Source organism: Ambystoma mexicanum, chromosome 5q (assembly GCF_040938575.1).
Source record: "Ambystoma mexicanum isolate Mex_15411 chromosome 5q, UKY_AmexF1_1, whole genome shotgun sequence".
Taxonomy (NCBI): domain Eukaryota; kingdom Metazoa; phylum Chordata; class Amphibia; order Caudata; family Ambystomatidae; genus Ambystoma; species Ambystoma mexicanum.
In genome coordinates this window covers 847094785-847115255 of record NC_090933.1, presented here as the reverse complement: position 1 = coordinate 847115255, position 20471 = coordinate 847094785, and the positions used below count along the sequence as shown (strand labels likewise).

General features: G+C 44.5%; 1 protein-coding gene across 2 annotated transcripts in view; it reads right to left on the bottom strand.

Moving 5' to 3' along the window:
• The window catches only part of NECAB1 (N-terminal EF-hand calcium binding protein 1), a 1669886-nt gene that overhangs the window by 749680 nt on the left and 899735 nt on the right, over nucleotides 1-20471 (bottom strand). For both annotated transcript variants that reach the window (XM_069621337.1, XM_069621338.1), the window contains one exon: nucleotides 19363-19388. In XM_069621337.1, the coding sequence (XP_069477438.1) occupies nucleotides 19363-19388 (26 nt within the window). The remainder of the gene's footprint in view (nucleotides 1-19362; nucleotides 19389-20471) is intronic.

The following is a 20471-nucleotide window of genomic DNA, read 5'->3' as shown; positions in this document are numbered from 1 at the left end:
GGGCATCAAGCACAAATTTGCATGTGCATATCATCCACAGGCTAACAGTGTCTGTGAACGCTGGAATGGCCTGCTAAAGGAGGAGATAGCCAAAATACAGCAGACAACTAAGAGAAGCTGGTTGTATTGCCTTCCCTTGGCCCTATTCGAGCTGAGGAATAGGCCAGGGTCTGATCACCACCTCATTCCCCACGAGGTGGTGACTGGATGCCAGATGCACCTTCCACTAACGCCAACATCAAGAGCCCTCACAGATTATGAAAGTACTGCAAATGTCTTTGGTGATGAAATGTATCAATATGTGTCTTCCTTGATTACTAGTGTCCCCTTTAACTCCCAACAGCTCGAGCGCACACGGGGCGGGTCGAAGATCACCCAACCAGAAGATACAAACAAACAATTAGAGCAGCAAAAAGAGTGGACTATTGCGGAAGGAGACAACGTTCTCCTCCGCAATTTCAACAGGAAGTGGAACAGCCGCAGATTTGCGGGGCCCCACTTAGTAGAAGCAATGGCTCCTAGAGCCGTTAAACTACAAGACAAACGAGCTTGGAATCACCTGCATGACATCAAGCCCTACAAAGGCCAGACCCGCCCTAGTGTCGACAGCCGGGCCACCGTAAAAACAACAGCATCAGCAACGCCAGCGACTGAAAGACACAGCAACTGCAAAAAAGGACAATTGTGACACTGCCCCTGACCCCTCCCCAGCCGCAAACACCACCATAGACTTTGGACAATCGCCTGTAGCTCACCCCATGGTCCCAAGAACCCAAAGCAAACAAACCTCCGCCCCGCTCAGCCCCATCCCTGCAATCACCGAATAAAGGACATTGTATAAAAAACTTGAATGATACACACACATATAAACACTTGTATGTTCTCTTTTCTTTTGTCTCACACACGCAGGTACTGCATGTTACTGTGTTGTTCAGAAGGTGAAGTAGCTAAGGTTGTGTTCTGCCCAGCAATAAATGCTACCCACAGATGATAACACCCCTGAGGCCCTATCACACTAATTTGTATATCATATAAAAAGGCCAAAGTATATGAAAAGGAGAAGGATACGTGTGTACCACACCGTGTTTGTTTTGGCCATAGAGCAATCATTTCCCCATCTCCACGAGCACTTGCCAGCTCTGAGGGATAGGTCCCTGAGATTAGCGTGGGAACAGCTTTTCGCCTGGGCACTAAACGACTATCTGATAGGCAGAGCTTGACTAAAAACACTAACCGAAATAACGCATTCCTTCAGAATTTTCAGGCGGGCATCTTTATCATCGAAAGAATAAGCTGCTGGACTGCAGCAAAGGTAAGAGAAAAAATGCCAGTGAGATTAGCTACTGTAATAAAGATCATAGGTGTGTTGGTTGTCACTGGTCTAATGGCTGCCTCTGTCTGGCAGAAAAACTATGCTTTAAAGATTATGGCTGCACCCAAAACTAACCTACCTCCCCCCACAGCTGCAACAGGTATGATGTCAGGTGGTACAAGCAACCCTAGAGGTAAGGGACATAGGGTTAAACGCAGCACATATGGAGATGATAAGGGAATTGACACATATCTCACAGATTCAGCACACGTCTCGAACAACATGTGGTATCAGCACATGACCAAAATTGGTAAGCAGACAACTGAGGACAACTGCTATGTGTGCTCGTTGATCCTGTACGCTATGAGCGCATCAAGAACATTTGTAGCTAACGAAGTGCCAGCAAAAACAGTGCAATGTTTGATATATTTGGCACTATTCCAAACAAAAGGACGATTCCAAGGGACGGTGGTGACACTTCAATGGAAAACAAGGGACACATATCCATACAAAAATAATTTCCTCAAAACATATTTGAGCTACCATAAAAGAAGCCTACATGCTGAAGCTTTCAGATACATGACGGATGGCCCCGACAAAGGAGAAACGAAGAAAGTAACGCTAAAATACCTGCCGTGTGATTGGTATGCAACTAAAGTTGCTGGTGAACAAGGGTGCTGGGAAATACCGCTAATAACAATAACTGGGAGAATATATGTGAACAATGAATGGGAAATAGGAGTGTTTGGGAGCAACATGATAAGAGAAAATATTATCACCATAAAAGAGCACAATGACAGCTGCTGGACGACATGGGGTAAATATGTACCGATGCTGACGTGGATGGAGAAAGACGAGATCCAATAAGCATACTACCACTGACTGCACCCACTCTGTGCTATCAACACAAAGGTGATGTGGTTGTGGGATACAACACAAACTGTGGAAGCACGGTAGAGATACCTCAGGGGGATGCTGGCACAGCAGTTCTAATGGACCACTATTGGGCCTGCGGCGATAAGGCATACCACACCTTGACTCCATCATGGAATGGAATATGCACCATGGTACACGTCAATGTGCCATCCCTGGTTGTGCCTCAGAAACAGGTCAACATAGCCAACTTCCCCAAGATGGACGAAGGGAACAAGAGGAGGAAAAGATCTGCACAATCACAAGAATAACAACAATAACGTTTTGCCAAGAGTGAAAAGACAAGGGGAACCACTGACACGAAACTACCTGTGGGGAAGGTCGGAAACAGCCCTCACCTCAATCCCACCAGAACACAGACTATTCAGCAGAGCAGCAATGTTCTTCTCATCCATAATACACCCAGGACTACAGCCATATGCAAATGCAAAATGGTTACAGATCACCAGATGGGAGCTGATGATGACAATAAATTCGACAGTAAATGGATTTAACGCAATAAAAAGAACTGAGAGCGGTAAGAATGGTAGCACTACAAAACAGGTATGTGCTAGACCTCCTCACGGCGATGGAAGGGGGAGTCTGTGCCAAAATAGGACAATCATGTTGCACATTTACCCTGCTAACGACGCGGACAATGGAACACTTACTGAAGCAGTATCACAACTGGCCTTGATGCACTCCAAAATGGTGGATGAAAGTAAAGGAGTAAAGAAAGATACCAGCTGGTTCTCGTTCATATGGTCATGGATGCCATCATGGCTGTCATATGGGCTGAAGCTAATAGTAGGATGTATAATATTAGCTGCAGCTGTGTTGATTGTAATAAAGTTCTGGAAAGCTAGAAAAGCATGCACAACGGACAAAATGATGGAGATGGTTGGCATGCACGCCTTACTGCCGGCCGATGTTGGCAAGCACACCGACATGATAATACAGGAAAGAGAGGTTGCGCAAACAGATTCTTGACAACCACATGGATCCACCATCTGTGAAGGTGGAGAACCCAAGAAACCTGAGGATCTATATCGGAAGATGGGTATACTGCAAACCCGGCGGCGGCTGCGTTTACATGTGCTGGTCATTTGAAGATCATGTCGACCATTATGGGCATTTGGCTGGAATAACTAAAGTATGGAGAGTGAAAGCAGATAAGGTAAAGGTTGAGTTTGTGGTCGACAAGTCGACCAGAGGGAGGACTGAAGTGGGAGAATGGGACAATACCCTCCCCCCAATCTCATCCAGACCATGGCCTAGAGGATCACGACCCAGGCACCGTCACGAGACGAGTTTGTCTACTTACCAGATGACAAAATACCCTGGTTCAGAAACTTACACATAAGAGGAGTATGCCCACCAGCACGCCCGGCTCAAGCCGTTGCCTGTGACATGGATGAGCTCGACTAGAACAACAGCCACAAGTATCCGCATCCTTAGAGATGCCATAACGACATAGCCAACTGCCAAGAACACACGTGCCACCATGCACACTGGTCACTCTCACACCAACCTACACGAAGAACATACACAGTGCTATGACGTAGGTGACTGACACACCCACTGACGTGCATCGTTGTTATTTTTCACATAGGCCTTTTTACAGCACTGCAGAAATGCAAGACGCCTGAAGAGCTCGTGTATATGCTTGCTGACGCTTCTCCCGCCACCCACCCCTATGACAACGCCATCATGTATATCTAATGCTGCTTGTGACACCCTGTCAACCCGCGACCTCCATACCATGGATTATGTACCGCCACCCATGAACTAGGCCCGAGTAGGCCGCAAGTAAGAGTCCCCAGGCAGGAGCCTAGCAATGAAAATCCTCCCAGAACAAGAGTACAAGTGCTGACCATGCAGAACAAGTCTCCGGCAAGAGCTCACAGCCAAGGCCACAATGTTGCAACCCGCATGCCGCAAGCCCAGCACCAAGGTTATACCAGTAAAATGCCAAACCCACAGAAACAAAATACAAATCTAATGCTAATAATTCTGCTCCAGCTACGGTCTCTCCACACGTGACCAAGCCGAACTGACAAAGTGCCAAGCTCACGAGACAGAAAGTCGCCAGGGTCCCACGTCTGGGAGACAGGTTGCAACAACGAAGAGGCAAGATGGACACCTACAGCGATGGGAAAGACCCGCTCACAAGCCATGAGCAGACATGTCTGTTGCCTGCACAAAAACATAGTTGCACATTGTTGCTAATGACAGGTACACCGCGAGCTGGGAAAGACGATGGTCCCAGGCTTGGGGGCTTGCGGGAGAACCAATCAGAATCCAGGGGGGCTTATTACTGACGCCATTACCCTTAACCAATCACCAAGGGTCCCCCTGTAACAATTCTAAAGTAACAACCGCAAGGGACAACCCAAGTGTAACACCTGACCCATCCTCATCCACTAATATTTCTTTCCATATGTTACCTATACTAACCCTACCACTCGGGGAACCAATCCTGAGTGGCAATAGGTTTTGTGCTAAGTTTCCCAGGTGATGCAAGTAGCGCGTTATACTGCTGTAAAAAGGGCCTGCGAGCCCCACTAAGATTGAGAGTCTCGTCGGACGCGTACGATCCGAGACCCATCCCTGCCGTTGTTATAATAAACAGCAGAACCACCTTGCCTCTTGTGTGTGTCTCATACTCCTTTTGGGTACATGGGAGGAGTTGGGGCCTCCCCAGCCTAGAGGCCTGTGGACGGCTCTGCCGGCCCCGGGAGAATCACCCCGACAGTATATGATTGGAAGTCACCTTTGTTTACTAACACCACTCTAAGTCGGCAATGGGCTTTATTGAGTATATGCCAACAGATATTTATATGATTTTGAATACTGTGTCCCATTCGTTGTTGTTATATGTTGTCACATGTTGTCCTTTTTTTATAAGATGGACCATCGAGGTCCCCTTTTTAGCATGTATCAGTAAATAAAATGTAGTATATTTTTATAATACCGGCCTTTGCCTTTATCTTGTGATATATGTTTCCACACAAGATTTCGTTTCATAGTTGCCTCATTTCAGTCTGAATTCCCAACCTATATGTTGACATCAATAGGTAGCTTGTTTTGGGATTCCCTGTTTTTTCCATGAATTCCAGGCCACATCCCACAAGCCCCTAACAAAAAAGTGGTCCAATTCTGCTCATATAGCATTACCCTGGTATTTTAAAGTGAAATGTTTATTTTAAATGTGATTATTGGGTTTAAAATGTTTAGGTTTACCATGTTAATATTTTGGGTAAAATATGATGACATAATTATATCGAATTTTTATGTGTGGAAAGATTTGTTGAACTATAACAAACTAATTATAAATTCAAAAAATACATGAGCTCTCCTTTAAAGGGATAATTTACCTCAAGGTAGCAGGAAATGTTCTCGACGATTGCACTTTGAAAGATTACCAGAGCAATGTTTACTCCTCTAAATCATGTGATGAATTTGAAAGACCAAGACAGGAGTTTTGCATGGTGTTAGGCAGAAACCTGTGCACTGCAAAACATTTAAGACTACAGGTGTTAGCAGTAAACCAAATTGGTAGCAGTCTGCACCACCCAGATTTACCTGGTAGCTGTGGCTGAGCAGTCAGACTTCTCTCAAGAAGAGTTAGGCAGTATATAGAGTATACACAATAGGGCCAAAAATACAGTAGCACAAGCAAATACTGACCAGAGCTTTGGTATAAAAGTATATAATTATTTATTTAAAAACACACTTGTAAAAATACACTAGCACTAATATGTCAAGCAAGTTCAAACACAGTCATTAGAAGTATATACACCTCCCTGATTAATTATTCGACAAGTCTTAGAAAAAGAACACCACTTATTATCAACACAGAGGTGAGCGCTTAACCAAGATGGCACTCCAATAATTTGTTTAAAAAGGGAGAGAAAAGGCAGAGTATGGAAATAACACAGTACCAACACTTTTAAGTACCCACAGATAGTTAGGAAAGGCAGGGTCTACTGAAGAGCAAAAAGTTCATAGACCAGGCCCACTCTTGGAGAGAGCAAGGCTGAATGTGCCCAAGATCACACAGTGGAAGTACACTTTAAACGTCTTTGCAGATAGTTCAAAAAGGAGTTGGATCAGTTCAGAAAGGTAATGTTAACGGGTCCGAGGTCACCCCAGGATAGAGAGTCAAGGATTTACGGGACACCTTGAACAGTCTGTTGCAAGGGAGACCATGCGGGACACAGTACCTGAAATGGCGAGAAAGCTCCAGTTGGGCAGTTGTTCCTGCAAGTGGGTGCAAGTCGGTGCTTCGTCCAGGGGAAGAAAAGATCTCGACGTGGATGAAAGCTGGAGGTCGTTGCACTGCCAGGGAAGAAACTAGCCGCATAGTTTCCCGGTTAAAAGGTACTACCCTTTTATTTGCGGTAGTGGTGAAGCGTGGCTATCCGGCCGCCGGGGTGCTTGGCACATGCGATTCGACCACGAGACGATCCAGGAAGGTGAAAAAGGCGAACTGGTTAACCCCACCAGCTCAAAGGAAGAAGACTCTCCTGGAAGAAGATCTTCTCTGTCGTTGGGAAGTGGTGAGTTTGGTTCAGCAGGGCTCCACCGGTGGTGTCGTCGTTGCAGGTCGGCTCAGCTTCTCCCTCTTCGGATTCTTTAGGTCCTGTGGCGACTTCTGAAGTTCCAGTCCCCAAAGCCCTGCTTTTATGCAGAAAATCCCCATTCATCAGTCCTAGCTGTCACTCAAACATGCTAAGTGGTGAGCCGGGCGGCTCCCCACTGGGCCAATCATACAAGAGTGCGACTTGAGTTGCCGAGGCAACTCAGTCCAGGGTGCCTATTCCCCCCTCCCACACATCCTGTAGACCCAGACAGAGTGGCAGCACTTTTTCAGGCTTTTGTGCAGAAGCCCGCCAAAAGTGGAACAAAGGGCTCGACTTGGGTTGGAGTTACAGAGGCGAACACAAATGCCATTTTAAAACCGAGTCCTGGCAAAAAGACCCAACCGGGGAATAAATATTAAATAAATAACCCGGCGGTATCTTTAACATTGCACCAAAAAAGTGGTGCGTTTAAAATGAATGGGAAAATCCCATAGGAACTATTCCGGTGGAATATTTTGCCTGGTAACCACTGCCACCAGCCAGAAACTCGACAAGGGGGGACTGGACAGTGCACCCTTGAAAAACAGACCCAGGGGCAATCGAATTACCCCTACCACTACTTCCACAATATGATGGTTTGTACTGGTTCTGTTCACAATTTAAGACTAGTAAAGTCTATGGTGACTTTACATGCCCTGGGAGACAGTAGTCAGTCCCAGGGTATGGAGTCTATGTTTGGGGGCCACTATGACACCCCTGTGTTACTGCACTGAGGGTGCTGTGTAACACACTTACCAAAAACACATGAAGCCCTATGGAGTAAAAGACCCCATAGCTCATAAAACACATTACATAGTCAAAGGACATTCTCAAATCATGCCTAAGAGTGGGAGAAAAAGAGTCTCACTCTTAGCAGGAGAAAGAATTAAATCCCAAAAATCCAGCAAAGCTGCTGGGGGACTCATTAGGTTTGGGAAATTAGCCTTTACAGAGAATTTTCCCTAACACATGGGAACCGCAGTGCAGGTATCCTAAATACAGCTCGCAGATGGCTGTAAAAGATTGAACATTTATTTTGCTCTTTGAGGATGACTGTAGTTTTTGTTTACTAGGGCAGAATGAATTACAGGGTGGACAAAACATTCAGTGATAAAATTAGGGGGAGAGGCCATTATAACAAAACCAGAGACATTGGGAGAATTATTTTTTGAGGCAGCCTCAGTCAGAATAGCTGAAGGTAGAGTGAACAAACCTTGGAATGAGGCATTCATTATCACATTATAACGGGATCAGATGAGGCAGTATAAACACGCTGGAGCACAGAGGCATAGTCATCGTTTTCTTACAAGTGGGGCCTGAAGCTAATGTAGTTTGTCCCACTACAGTGACATTAACATCTGCAAATGCCCACACAGCGCTGCTGAGTGGCCATTTACAGATTTTGGGTGGGCCTTGCCCGCTTAGGTACTACCCTGTCTACGCCTGTGCTGGAGCACCTCCACCACCATGTTGCAAACCTATTAATAGTTCAGAAGACAGGAAGGGAGCATTAGTGGATTACTGTGCACTGACATAGGTGGAAGTACTCAAGGAGTGTGCATTGGTGGCTGTAGGGACAAAGGGTACGCATAAATACAGAAATGGGTTCTTATACATGAAGAGCATCAGAAATCGAAAAATACTAGTGGCTGTCACAGGGGATTGGCAGCAAACTCAGTCTAGGATTGACAATTGACTCACTACATCCAGGGCCATTTTAAGCATTTTTGGGGCCCTGGGTATGGACATCTTTGGGGCCCCCTCCACCAAACCAAAGGAATTAAGTGATCAAGAATATCTGGTAGTACCCCCCTCTCTCTTCCTCACCGTGAGCATAACCCATAGGTAGATATGCCACCTCGCAGCATTAAAAAATAAGCATGTTTACTCCATTTAAGTCCCCTTATCCTCTTCAGTCTTGCTCTAATCAGAATGATAAACAAGTAGCATTTGAAGGCCAACATTAGCAATCTATGAAAAGGTTACTTCTCTTCTAGTATAGAAACAGGATACTTTTTATCAATATCATCCGGGAAGGTATGCAGCTTGCAGTATTAATGCAGGACTGTATGTAAAAGGTACATGTAACCCAGAATAGGCAGAGAACTCACATTAGCTGCCTCAGTTGATGCAAAAGTGTTCAAGCATGGATAGAGTAGACCATTTGTAAGGAAGGAGAAAGCTACAAATAGCATAGCATGGATAGTGAATGCGGATTAGAAGCTACCAGGAAGGTGTCTCTATCCAGACAGACTGAGATTAGAAGTGGGACATTGTTTTCAAATAGTGTTGTCATTAGCGATCAAGGGAACAAGTGCCTATGGTGTGCAATATATCAATGCTCACTATTATAGTGGAAGCAACCCTATAGCCAGTGAAACCATGAGTGCGGCTTTTATGAAGATCATACCCTGAGAAGGAAATCACTCTGAAGGGCTGACAATTTTTAAAGGTTTAGGGACTGGCAATTCTGAGAGGTTGGGCAATACAAGATTAAATGAGATGCCCAGGATCACACATTGCTTAAGGGGTGAAGGTGGGATTTGTGCCAACTCTGCAATTTCTGCATTTGAACACTTTCTTTTCCAGCTCATTTTTAAAACCAAGATATTACAGAAGGGTGTTACGCAAAATGGGAATGATTTACCAATCGATGTGATGTAACAGATTTAAACTAGGTATGTCTTTTGTACTTTTAAGCTTGAAATACTTTCAAAACTATGGCTTGTGAAATTGTCATTCATAAACGTGCAAAAAAAACTTGGACTTTTATACAAAAAGCACAATGTTTTTTGTGTCAAACGAGCAGACCTTAAAATATGCTTGACCAAGGCCTACAACATCTGGTCCACTCTCTCCTGTCTACCACCCCTTCCACTCAAATGACCTACAGAAGAAGAAAGATCAAGTAATGAGCTAAACGATGCCACCAGCATGCAAGAAGGAAAACCTCACAGAAGACAGCACAGTAATGCAAGAGATATATGATTTGACCATGATCACTGTATCGTCTGCTGGCAAAGCCAGGATACAAGCATGAACACTTTGGTTCCACAGACTTTTATTCACCTCTTGGACTAATAGTTTATGCTCATCTTTGGAGGAGATTGTGTAGCTTTTAGAATGCCCCATCTGAACAAACCAATTTCTAGACCTTCACCATATGAATGGCATGTTAGCTTTTATAGCAACCCCTATCTGGTGCAGGAACATTGCTGATAATAGCACCTCTTATGCTGCAAAACCAAGTACATATGCAGGTAGGTATATAAACATCAGACATCAGAAAGCTTCAACCAGCATTGCTGGAGTGCTCTTCTAATCTTTCATATGAACGCATATCTCTGCAATGAGTGGTTAACACACTGTGCTAACTTCTGAACCATTGTGGCACTCAATGTATCAATATGGATTTCAACTTTGGCTATTGCACATGATCAACATAATTCCCACAAGAATGAAAGAATGCCACAGAAGCTGTGGCATACGGAACACACAAACTATGCATTCCACAGTGAACACAGAAAGCATTACATGATTAATTGATCAAGGCAGAATGTACTTGTCAAAACAGACAGGCAATAGGTTTAGCACTTCAGCAGCATGCCATAAAATCTCCTGGAATGTGCTGTTTAAGTCTGGCAAACAATGGAATCTTACTTTAGATCAGGCAGCCTTGTAGATGCCCCCTCCAAGGTGGGGGCCCTAGGCAGTGCCCCTTTTGCCCTCCCATAAATACGTCTCTGACTACATCAGTCACCTGCACCTGCCTTCACCCTAAGCCACTTGGTACATTCCACTGAGAAGCAGACACCAACCATAGCCCCGAAAGCAGTGCCTCAATTCCAACTTCTACAAGAATCTTGGTGTGAAGCTCTTTAAGGATGGGACAATTGGTAAAGGCTGTAAGGTGGAAAGTCCTTGCTCAAGAATCAAGACAACCTCCAGTCAACAGGTCAGCGTGTCCTGGCCCCCAGACCAGCCCTTCCCTGTTAATCTCAACAAATTCAACAGAGTTTCCAGGAATTATGTTTGTGTTGTGATTCCTGCAAGAATTGTAATTGCACTGTCACTGTTGGCATTGTGTTAAAGATTACTGTACTGTATGGATAATTTCCAACTGGAATGTATTGGAATCCATAGAGTGACACACATTACTCATTAATGTACTATATCCATTGAAAAGTCATCCCAATAAACAGATTTCATTTTGAAAAACATTTTTGGGGAGCCCATTTTTCTTAACACTTTTTGAACAATTTACTACTGAAGAAGAGGCTACTGTTGAGTCAAACTACATCAAGTGAAATTGACCTATCCAGTATGCGTATCAGGGTTCTATTAATGTTGAGTATCACCTCACAAAAGACGTGTTAGTTTGATGTACGTTTAGATTGTTCTTTGCATCCATGACATATTTGATCTTTGCTTGCTTTTTAATTCCCCCACCATTCTTAAATGCATTAAGTGAACTTCATAGCTCGATGACTCACTACCCATATTGTTGATCAAACATTTACATTATGTCAATTCTTCTTTTTGACTTCCTCCCATTAATGTCTATTTTTAGGGGACGTTTCCAAATGTGCTGGTGGGGTGGTTGCTGGGGGCTGTTTTTGCCTTTCTTGAATAAAGTTATGTTTTTCGCTCCACTCTTGTCAATGGTTGCCCCATTACAGGTCTCAGGTCATGAACAGGCTCTTTCAGAGATGCGGATACAAGCAGGTTCTATGTTGCCTCCCTGTGCATCACAAACACAGCTATTCTACTGGAAGGTGTAGGGACATACTTTATGATGAAGTTCCTGTCCAAATGTGTGTCTTGATCTCTTGCTTCTGAAATGGGCTGCAACAGGGCTCTGAGTAAGATCTTGGCTGGCGGAATTGGTTTGAGGGTTCCATTACTTGAGTGGTTCTTATCTTCTCTCAGGGAACACACTCAATTTGTTAAAATATGACATGCAAACCACTGCAAGGTTCAATTGTATATCCCATGTTTTTCTTTTTACAAAACTGCACGAAGCTGCCCTGAGATTTGTTAGGTGTGCAAGATCTCTCTATCAGTCTTCTGATGACAACCCTTGGGGTCATCACTGGCTGATCACCAGCACTTGAGGGGATGTATTGGATCCAGTAACAAGTGATATTTTTGACTTTTCTTTACTAACACCAAGAAACTGGACTTCTTCTGGCTTCTTCTACTGTTTATTCTATCCTTGCCAGGGTTCGTGTTTTGTGCACACAGGCATCACTTGTACCATGATATCCAGAATGAAGACGTTGGGCTTTGCACATTACGAACATTTTAATTTTAAAAATCATATCTCTGCCTGGGTCAAACGTCACCTGCCCAGGAAAATTAAACATTTTCTGCCTCTATCAGATTTTTGGTCAGGCCCGAAGTAGCTAGTTCTGTTGAGGTTGGATGGAGGGAATTCCGTTTTGTGACGGTTTCCCATATTATCCCTGCTGCTCAATAGGAATTCTTCATTTTGCTGCTTGACTTATCTCTATAACACCTAAATTGGATGACATCACTCGTATTTTGATTTCTTTGAACTTTCTTTTTATTTCTGTATCTTTTAGTTATATGCTACATTACTTTGAAAGCGTTTGTTCTAAACCTTATCATGCTCAGAAGCGGCAGGAAGTACACTATGGGATTGAAGAAGGGTCAAATGACCACCCACAACCCTCATGTCGTACAGTTATTATTATGACATTTCTGAACAAACTCTCATCCCAAGCTTTTTTTGACTCTTCAAAGAGCTTAGAAATGATTAGCTCTAGGATGATTTCTCTCCTACCCACTTTGAATAGTATCTATGAAACAGCTGAAACCTATATGGTTATGGTTTCCTACCCTTTATTTAATTCTTGTTACTTTTTATTCCTTTTTCAACATAGATTTGAGGTTTGTTTCCTGTTTTCTTTTTCTGCTCAATATTGTCTGTTTTATATGTATACTTTATTTTTCTGCTTGCTTGATTCCAGAGGGCTGCTTCAAAGTGGTTATAGATATAAAGACGGCAACGAAAACTAACAATCCATTGAGTAACTAACGATTTTTACATTTCAAATGAATACAGGAGGAAATTAAGGAAACGCTTCACATAGCAGTAAATAAAGAACTGTACATGACCTGTAGGCGGGCCACATTATTCCATAGATTCCCTTTAACCACCAGGGAAACCTGGGTGTGGGGCAAAACTAGGTATGGAATACTCTTTTAGGAGGTACAGCTGCCTACTTCATACTGTGCTGTTGAAGGGGTAAAACAGGCATACTCTTGTGTGAAAACTTTCTATTTCTGACACTTTAAGGGCAAAAAACATCCTGGCCCGTGCGTCTGTAACATTTGCAGTCGGTGGATCAGGCCTTTATTAAGGCCCATGTATGTGGTATTGCAATAGTCCAATCTTGACAAGATGAGGACATGAGCCATCTCGATTTTTACTGCATTTCATGGAACAGGAGTATCTTCTTGAGCACGTGGAGTTGGAAATGGGTTTTTGATGGTTGATGGCCACTATGTTATGCAGGGAAGCTGGACAGTAAATAGCATGCCAATGTTTTTTTGCTTTGCTTTGGCTGTCAGTTTAGAAGGTATTGCAATCAAAGAAGGTCAATCAAAGGGGACAGTAGTTAGGGACTGACTGTACAAACAAACAATGTCTCTGTTTTAGCTACATTCATCCACATATTGTTGTCAATTGACCAGTCTTGGATTCTTTGGAGGAAGGGTATGATGGTATTCGAGGGATCACCAGCCGGAGTGATGGCGAACAGAATTTGTGAGTCATCAGTGTACAGTTGAAAGATGCCAGTGGGGGTGCTTGCAAGCTCAAGACCAAGATGGCTGCTGTCTTCTGAGCTCTGTGAGGAGGCACTGGGAGGAGGAGGCCTCTTGCCGCATACACCCTGTTTACCAGTGTACTGACGGCAGATTTTTACGCTAGGAGATTCGGTTTTTCGACGCCCAGAAGCTTGCCCACTTGAGGAGCTGCAGTGAAGTTGGAATGGAAGTGGGTGTTCCAAGCCGGGGACGGTAGTGGCGAGTGGACCGCTGCTGGCAGAGAGCAACCTCAATGCAGAGTGAGTACTGGCAAGCTGTGGTGGTGACGGTCGTGGCATGGGAATGGCTGCGACCTGGAATTGGGGAGCGAGGCCAGGCCGTGAAGAGGGGCTGGTCCAGAGGCTGAGAGAGGCACTTGCCCTTAACAACAGTGGAACAGGCAGCACTGCTGGGCTGCTGGTCTTTGCAAAGTTGGAGTCAGGCCTCCGGTCATTGGCTTGCTGCAGCCCGGGTGTGTTTCTTTGACTCTGAGCTCAAAGATGGAGCGCATGGGCTCCCCTCTCGGCTGGAGCTGGTGAGGTGGGGGCTGTTAACGACCAGGCAGAGCACTGGATTGCTCTGGATTGTTTTGGGAAGGCCCGTGGTTGAACAGGTGCCTGATAGGAGTGGAAGTGGAGGCAGCTGGTAGTTTTATAGCGCAGCTGACTTGGTGCTTTCCAGTGCTAACCCATGGTGCCGTGCTGAATACCCAGGATATATGAGGTGCCCCCACACCCTGCTACAGAAAGCTTTTGTGGGACCTGAGTGGACTACAAATTGCCAGTGGGGTGCTCAGGACTGACACTGCCCGCTTGCGCCTGTGGGATTGTGGGGTGTTTGTGGAATTCCAGGTTACTTCTAAGGTGAGAGGAGTGCTGAGATTGGAGCAACCTGCTAAAAGTGGTGGCTAGTAGCTTTCTAACTGTTTGCTTTGGGGTTGTACACCCCCCACTCTGGTGAAGAAGTGCTGCCGTTTCATTGCCAAAGGCAATAAAAAGCAGGGTTGCCTGCAATTTACACAGAAGGAGGGCCTGGCGGTGAGTAAGGGTGCTTTGTCGATGCCCCGGCCTGCTGTGACGGAGGAGGTGGCACTGTCTGCAAATGCCCAGAGCAAGACGCTGGATACTAATAGTCCGACCCCAGACTTAGTATAGTCTTAGCGGAGATGAAAAATGGATTTGCTTCCATTAACAGCAAGTTGGACGGATTGGCATATAAAATGGATCGCATGGAAGAGCGCATAGAGAAGGAGAGCGTCCAGATTGGGGAGGCTGACGATAGAGTGGGTGAGCTGGAGGATCCGAGCACCGAGATAAGCCCTCCGTACGCTGCAGCGAGTGGTGAAAGATGTGTGAGCAAAGAATGAAGACTTGGAGGATTTGACTCCAACAGTTCAGAGAGCTTGTTTGTCTTTCCCGGCAGCTAAACGTTTACTTAGAGAGCGTGGCTTGCAGTAACGCTATCCTGTACCCTTCTAAGTTGAGAGTCATCCACAGCAACAAGGATCAGGCAGAAGTGCAAAGCTTTTTGGAAACTTTCCACAAGGGCTGATATAACGAGGGCTCTAGGTGTGTTATTATGCAGAAAAGTTGTGAACATGGATGACCATCGATTATTTGGACTTTGTTGTTGGGTCTCTGTGGGTTCATGGCTCTGGTTTCTGTATTAGGTACACCAAGCTGGGAATGAGAATGCACCCCGCGACCCCCCCTAGTTTGAGTATATATATATATATGTATATATATATATAAACAAAGAAAAGATTGGAAACCAATCCGGGGCACAACGGCACTCTGGCGATGCTTTTGATGAGAGACTGGAAGTCACAGAAAAACAAATCCACACGCAGTCAAAATGTTCCGTGCAGCCAAATGTCCTTTATTAGTTAAAAGTGCATGGGCAAAGGAGGCAGCAGCAGTTTCCAGTGCAGAAAAAAGAGAACGCATACACATATATATAGTTTTTGTTTTTTTTACAGGGTCTGCGGTAGCGACTTTATAGTTATGGTTAAGTTGCTCAACCCAGAGGAAGAGCTGTGTTTGGGTGGCTTATAACTTTGCCCCCTCTGAATGAATCTTCTCGAAACTTTGGAAAACAAAATATATGGCCCCATCACATTGATCCTGTGAAGTTTGGTGAGGTTTCGTCAAGGAGTGGGGGGCAGAATTATAGGGGGGTTCCCAAAATGTATGTTTTTTCCCATAGACACAATGGAAAATACATTTTTCTCATGCCTAAAGTCCAAACCGCTGGAAGGATGTTCACCACATGTGCAGCAGGATTGTCAGCTTGGTCCCGAAAGCATGCTTTTGTAAACATGGTGTAAATCCGTACAGTGTTTTTTTTTTTAAACGACCAAAAAGTAGGTAAAAGAAAATGAGTGATATCTGGGTTCAGTCCGCGGACTCACTTCCCTGTTTGGTCCTCGGGCGGGCCTCCGATTGACCCACAGGATGACGTGATGTCCGCGGACATTTGACACGCCCGCTGATTGGGTGGTGGAAAGCGTGAGGTGTGTCCGCTGTAAAAACATATTGAAAAACATAACATTGCACTTGTCACATTTATCAGACAATCTCTGGGGAGGTGAAGGGTGATGAGGATGGGTTGGGATATGGCCTTAAAAAGACAAAAAACAGGTGTTTTTGTTGCCCAATGTCCGCGATCATTCCAGGACAGTCCTGTGATGACCGCGAATATCTTAGATGTTCGGGGGCATTTATGCTTATTTGTGCATTACAGGGTTGGTCAAAAGCAGTTTTTTTGATGGTTTATAACTCTCAATGAAACTGCATGAAATTTTGAATTACATTCTAGGCCTGATTCTGAATGGTTCAGGAAAGTGTGATGCTGTTTTGTCAAAAGGGAACAAAATTAGAGTGGGAGTGCCCAAAATATTGTAAAGGCTTATAAATGTGGTGTCATTTGACGAATCTGCACAAAAAGTTTGCAAAACGATTTTAGATGTGGATATAAATGTTTTTGCAAAGTTTGGTGGGATTTTGTCAAGAGGGCGCAAAAGAGGGGGGTCTCAAAATATTGTAAAGGCTTATACATGTGGTGCCATTTTGCCATTCCAAAACTTTGCAAAAAGATTTTAGATCTAGAAATAAATGTATTTGTAAAGTTTGGTGGAGGTTTGTCGAAAGGGGGCTAAATTAGAGAGGGGTCTCAACATTTTAAGATGGATTATTACCTTGTTGCCGTTTGATGAATGTGGACAAAAGCTTTCAGAAAGATTAGAGACCCAACCTTGAATGTTTGTGCGATGCCTGAATGGATTTTGTCAAGTGGGGGCTAAGTTACATGACTATTGTATGTATGTACATTTTGGCACTTTTGAAAATATAAAACGTGGGCGGATTTCCAGCAAAGGAGCATTGGCAAGGCCCTGAAAGAATGGTTTTGCAAATGTGTCCGTGTTTTATTTTTTGACAAGTGTCATAATGTAGGTACAAAAAATAGTGATTTACCTATGGTGACTGAGGTATAGCCTGTGGCCATGGACAGTGGCCAGTTTCTCCGGGTCATGGCATAAGGTCATGACCCGGATAATCTGGCTACTGGTCATGACTACGAGGGATGATCAATGGGGATAAAGTGGCCATGTCTACCATGAACCCGCTTTGTGGTGAAGTTTTTCGAAATTGGGATGGATTTGAAAGGAAAAATAAAATGTGCTTGTGGTAATATGGTCATAGGGTTCTCAATGACATTTGTGATGTCATTTTTAATGTCCTGGGTGTTAGTCTTAGCAGTGCAGGGTGGTTTTGCAAGTTATGTTTGCTGTGCTTATCATAACTGGTGAATTTCTGGGGGGTTTCTGTTTTACTTGTAACCATATCGTCTCTTTAACAATGTTTTTTCATTTAATTCATTAGGTTTTTATTAGTGCAACTTAACCATAACGTCCCTTTAACAACGTTTTTTTTCAGTGAATATATATATATATATTAGTTCACCCATTCTAGTTTCTTTGAATTGAGGTGGAATGTAACTTGTTAATGCCTAGCTGCAAATAAATGGGGCCTCATTAGGACCCAGGCGGTAAGGGGTTTACGGCGGCGTAAACAGCGCCGACCCTTACCGCCTGATTCCGAGGTCCCTTAGCGCCATGGAGGTTTTAACACCTGCTTTTAGCAGGTGTTAAAATCCATGGCGCTAAGGGACCTTGTTGTTAATTACACCACCGTAATTTACGGTGGCGTAATTACCGCCTTCCCCACTCCCATTATGCCCTATGGGGCAAAAATGGGAATGGGGAAGGGTAAATGGGTTAATGGGGACTTACCGCCCCACTCACCTCGGAATGGGGCGGTAAGTCCGCCAACCACCATGGCGTAAACATAGTTTACGCCATGGTGGTAAAGGTACGACCCAGGCGGTAACTTACCGCCTGGGTCGTAATGAGGCCCCATGGTCTTATTTTTCCCCCACATCGATTGTTATCGAGTTACATGTGCAAATTCTGCCAATTTAATTATTTGATTCTGTACACCCACTTCAGCCTAATCTAAGAGAAACGTGTTTTCTGTGGAGGTTAAACGTGGCATGCCATTTGCCTGAGACAAAGCGTGTGTCACCAAGCACATGGGGCGGATCCGTCAAGTATAGGTTAAGCAGCAGAGGTGCTAACATCCCCCCTTCCCAGGCAAAGCACTCTGGTTCCGCCTTTTCCGTGACATTTACCCTCCATTCCCCCTCTGAATATTAGCCCTACGAATGGAGTGGTCTTATTGGATGGAGTAAATCTGAGAGCTTCTTCCACAACACACTACTATCTGCTAATGCTCCCTTAAAACCTATAAAGGACCACTGTGTCTGGCCGAGATGCAACTAAAAGGACATATGACTGTTTGCATTTTGGAGCACTGTGCACACATTTAGTAAAACTATAAACAGTGACAAGAGAAAGAGAAAAAAGGCAAGACATCAGCACTTGCATAACGCTGTATTATTGTTTTATTCTTGTGTATTATGGGGTCGCATGTGGCCTTAGCTGGAAAATCGACGGTGCAGATATTTTTGACATCACTGCATTTGTTGGGTGAATCACTCTCCTTTAGAAGCACACTTGATTGACACCCACCCCAAAGAAACATTGCACTCCTTTCCAACACAACTGGTTGAGCGGTATGTAGATATGCCCAAATAATGTAGGTGTTATTAGGGGCGGGCTCTGTATGCTTAGAGATTGTGCTGCTACTTCACTCGCATCCATAGTGTCAAGGGACCCCACCATTAAATTACATTTATATGCAGTGATTTCATCCCCACACACCACAAAGTACTAAGTTACTTCGTGGTAGTTTTCATCATGGGAGTTGGGGGACAGATATATGTAGAGGGGTAGCTGGTGTGGGGGGGTGGGGAAGGGTGCGGCAGTGGGTAGAGATAGGGTAGGATGGAGTAGGTGGGGCTGACCCATTAAAATACACAAATAGGATAAGCTAAATGTACCACGAGGTAACTTACCACTTTGTCATTTCTGGGATGAACACATGTTGAACCATTGAATCACTGAGTTGTACTGGGTTATCCACCAAGACACATTCTACAAGCAGTTTAGCAGCTCTTCTTCATACGCCATAATATTGTGCCCTTTCTGTGGCAGACATGTCACTCGCAAGACATCAACCTTTTTCAGTCAGAGCTATTTTATTAAATAATGAAGCTTACCGTAGAGTTCCTCTGTGTCAAGGTTGCTGAAAAGATAACAAAAGAAAAAAAAGAAACACATCATTACCTATTCAACACTGGGTGCACATCCTAAACATTGTAATGCATATTGCAAAAGTCTGCTGTCACGGTGTGCAGGCAAAGCATGCTTTCTTTTAAAGAGGGGAGTAGGGCAGTTCCATGGAAAGTGCAGAAACAGATTCCTGTATCCCGCCAGGGAACGCCTGACCTTCTGTCTTCCATGAGGAAGCAACCTCGTTCAGACAGGCGTCTGACTCCGAGCTGGCGGAGAAAATCCCTTTCAGAGTTTTTTCTCCCGCGCCCCGCGCGCCCTCGCTGTTCTCGATAATTTTGCACATCTTAGTTTTAAATCCTATTATCTGGCTGTGGGTGTGCCACTGCTTGGCAGAGAGTCTATTTATGTGCTGCAAGTGGATCTATTGGAACCAGTGCAGCATAACATATGAAGGGTTAAGCAAAGACGAACAGCAGAGGATCAAGTTCAGGAAACTATTAACACTCCGCGCTGAGGAAAACTTTAGAGCGACAAGAATCCACCCACCACAATGTAAGAGAACTCCACGCGAATGGACCACTCAAATGTCAACCGCAAACTCCCCAGGAACAAGACTACGCAACTTAGCGAAAGAGCCAACCCATTGCAACAAACCCAAAGAGCCCCAACCAACCCTACTAATAACTCTCTAATTCTCCAACTCTCAGCACATCCACCATCCATTAAATTACTGATGTGATACAAACCTCAGACAGGATACACCGAAACCAATAAACACGACCTTCTCCCACAAGACCCAATACACACAGGTAATGTCTGCATAGAACACACAAATGGCAATCTATCAAAATCAGAGCAGCACACAGTGATCGGTTTTTCCGAACTGAAGCTACCAGCAGCACATCAAAGCGCTCTTGAGCTTTTCCTCTCAACCCGACTAACCCTCCCAACTGCACGTCCTTTTCAGATCGCCAGAGAGCCTGGAGCCCATGAAAAATGGCAGTGGTGCGCAAATACAAGTCCCAATAACATAACATAACATCCCTGAAATGTCACAGAGAGAGGAGCCATTTGTCAGTCTTCAATGACCGCA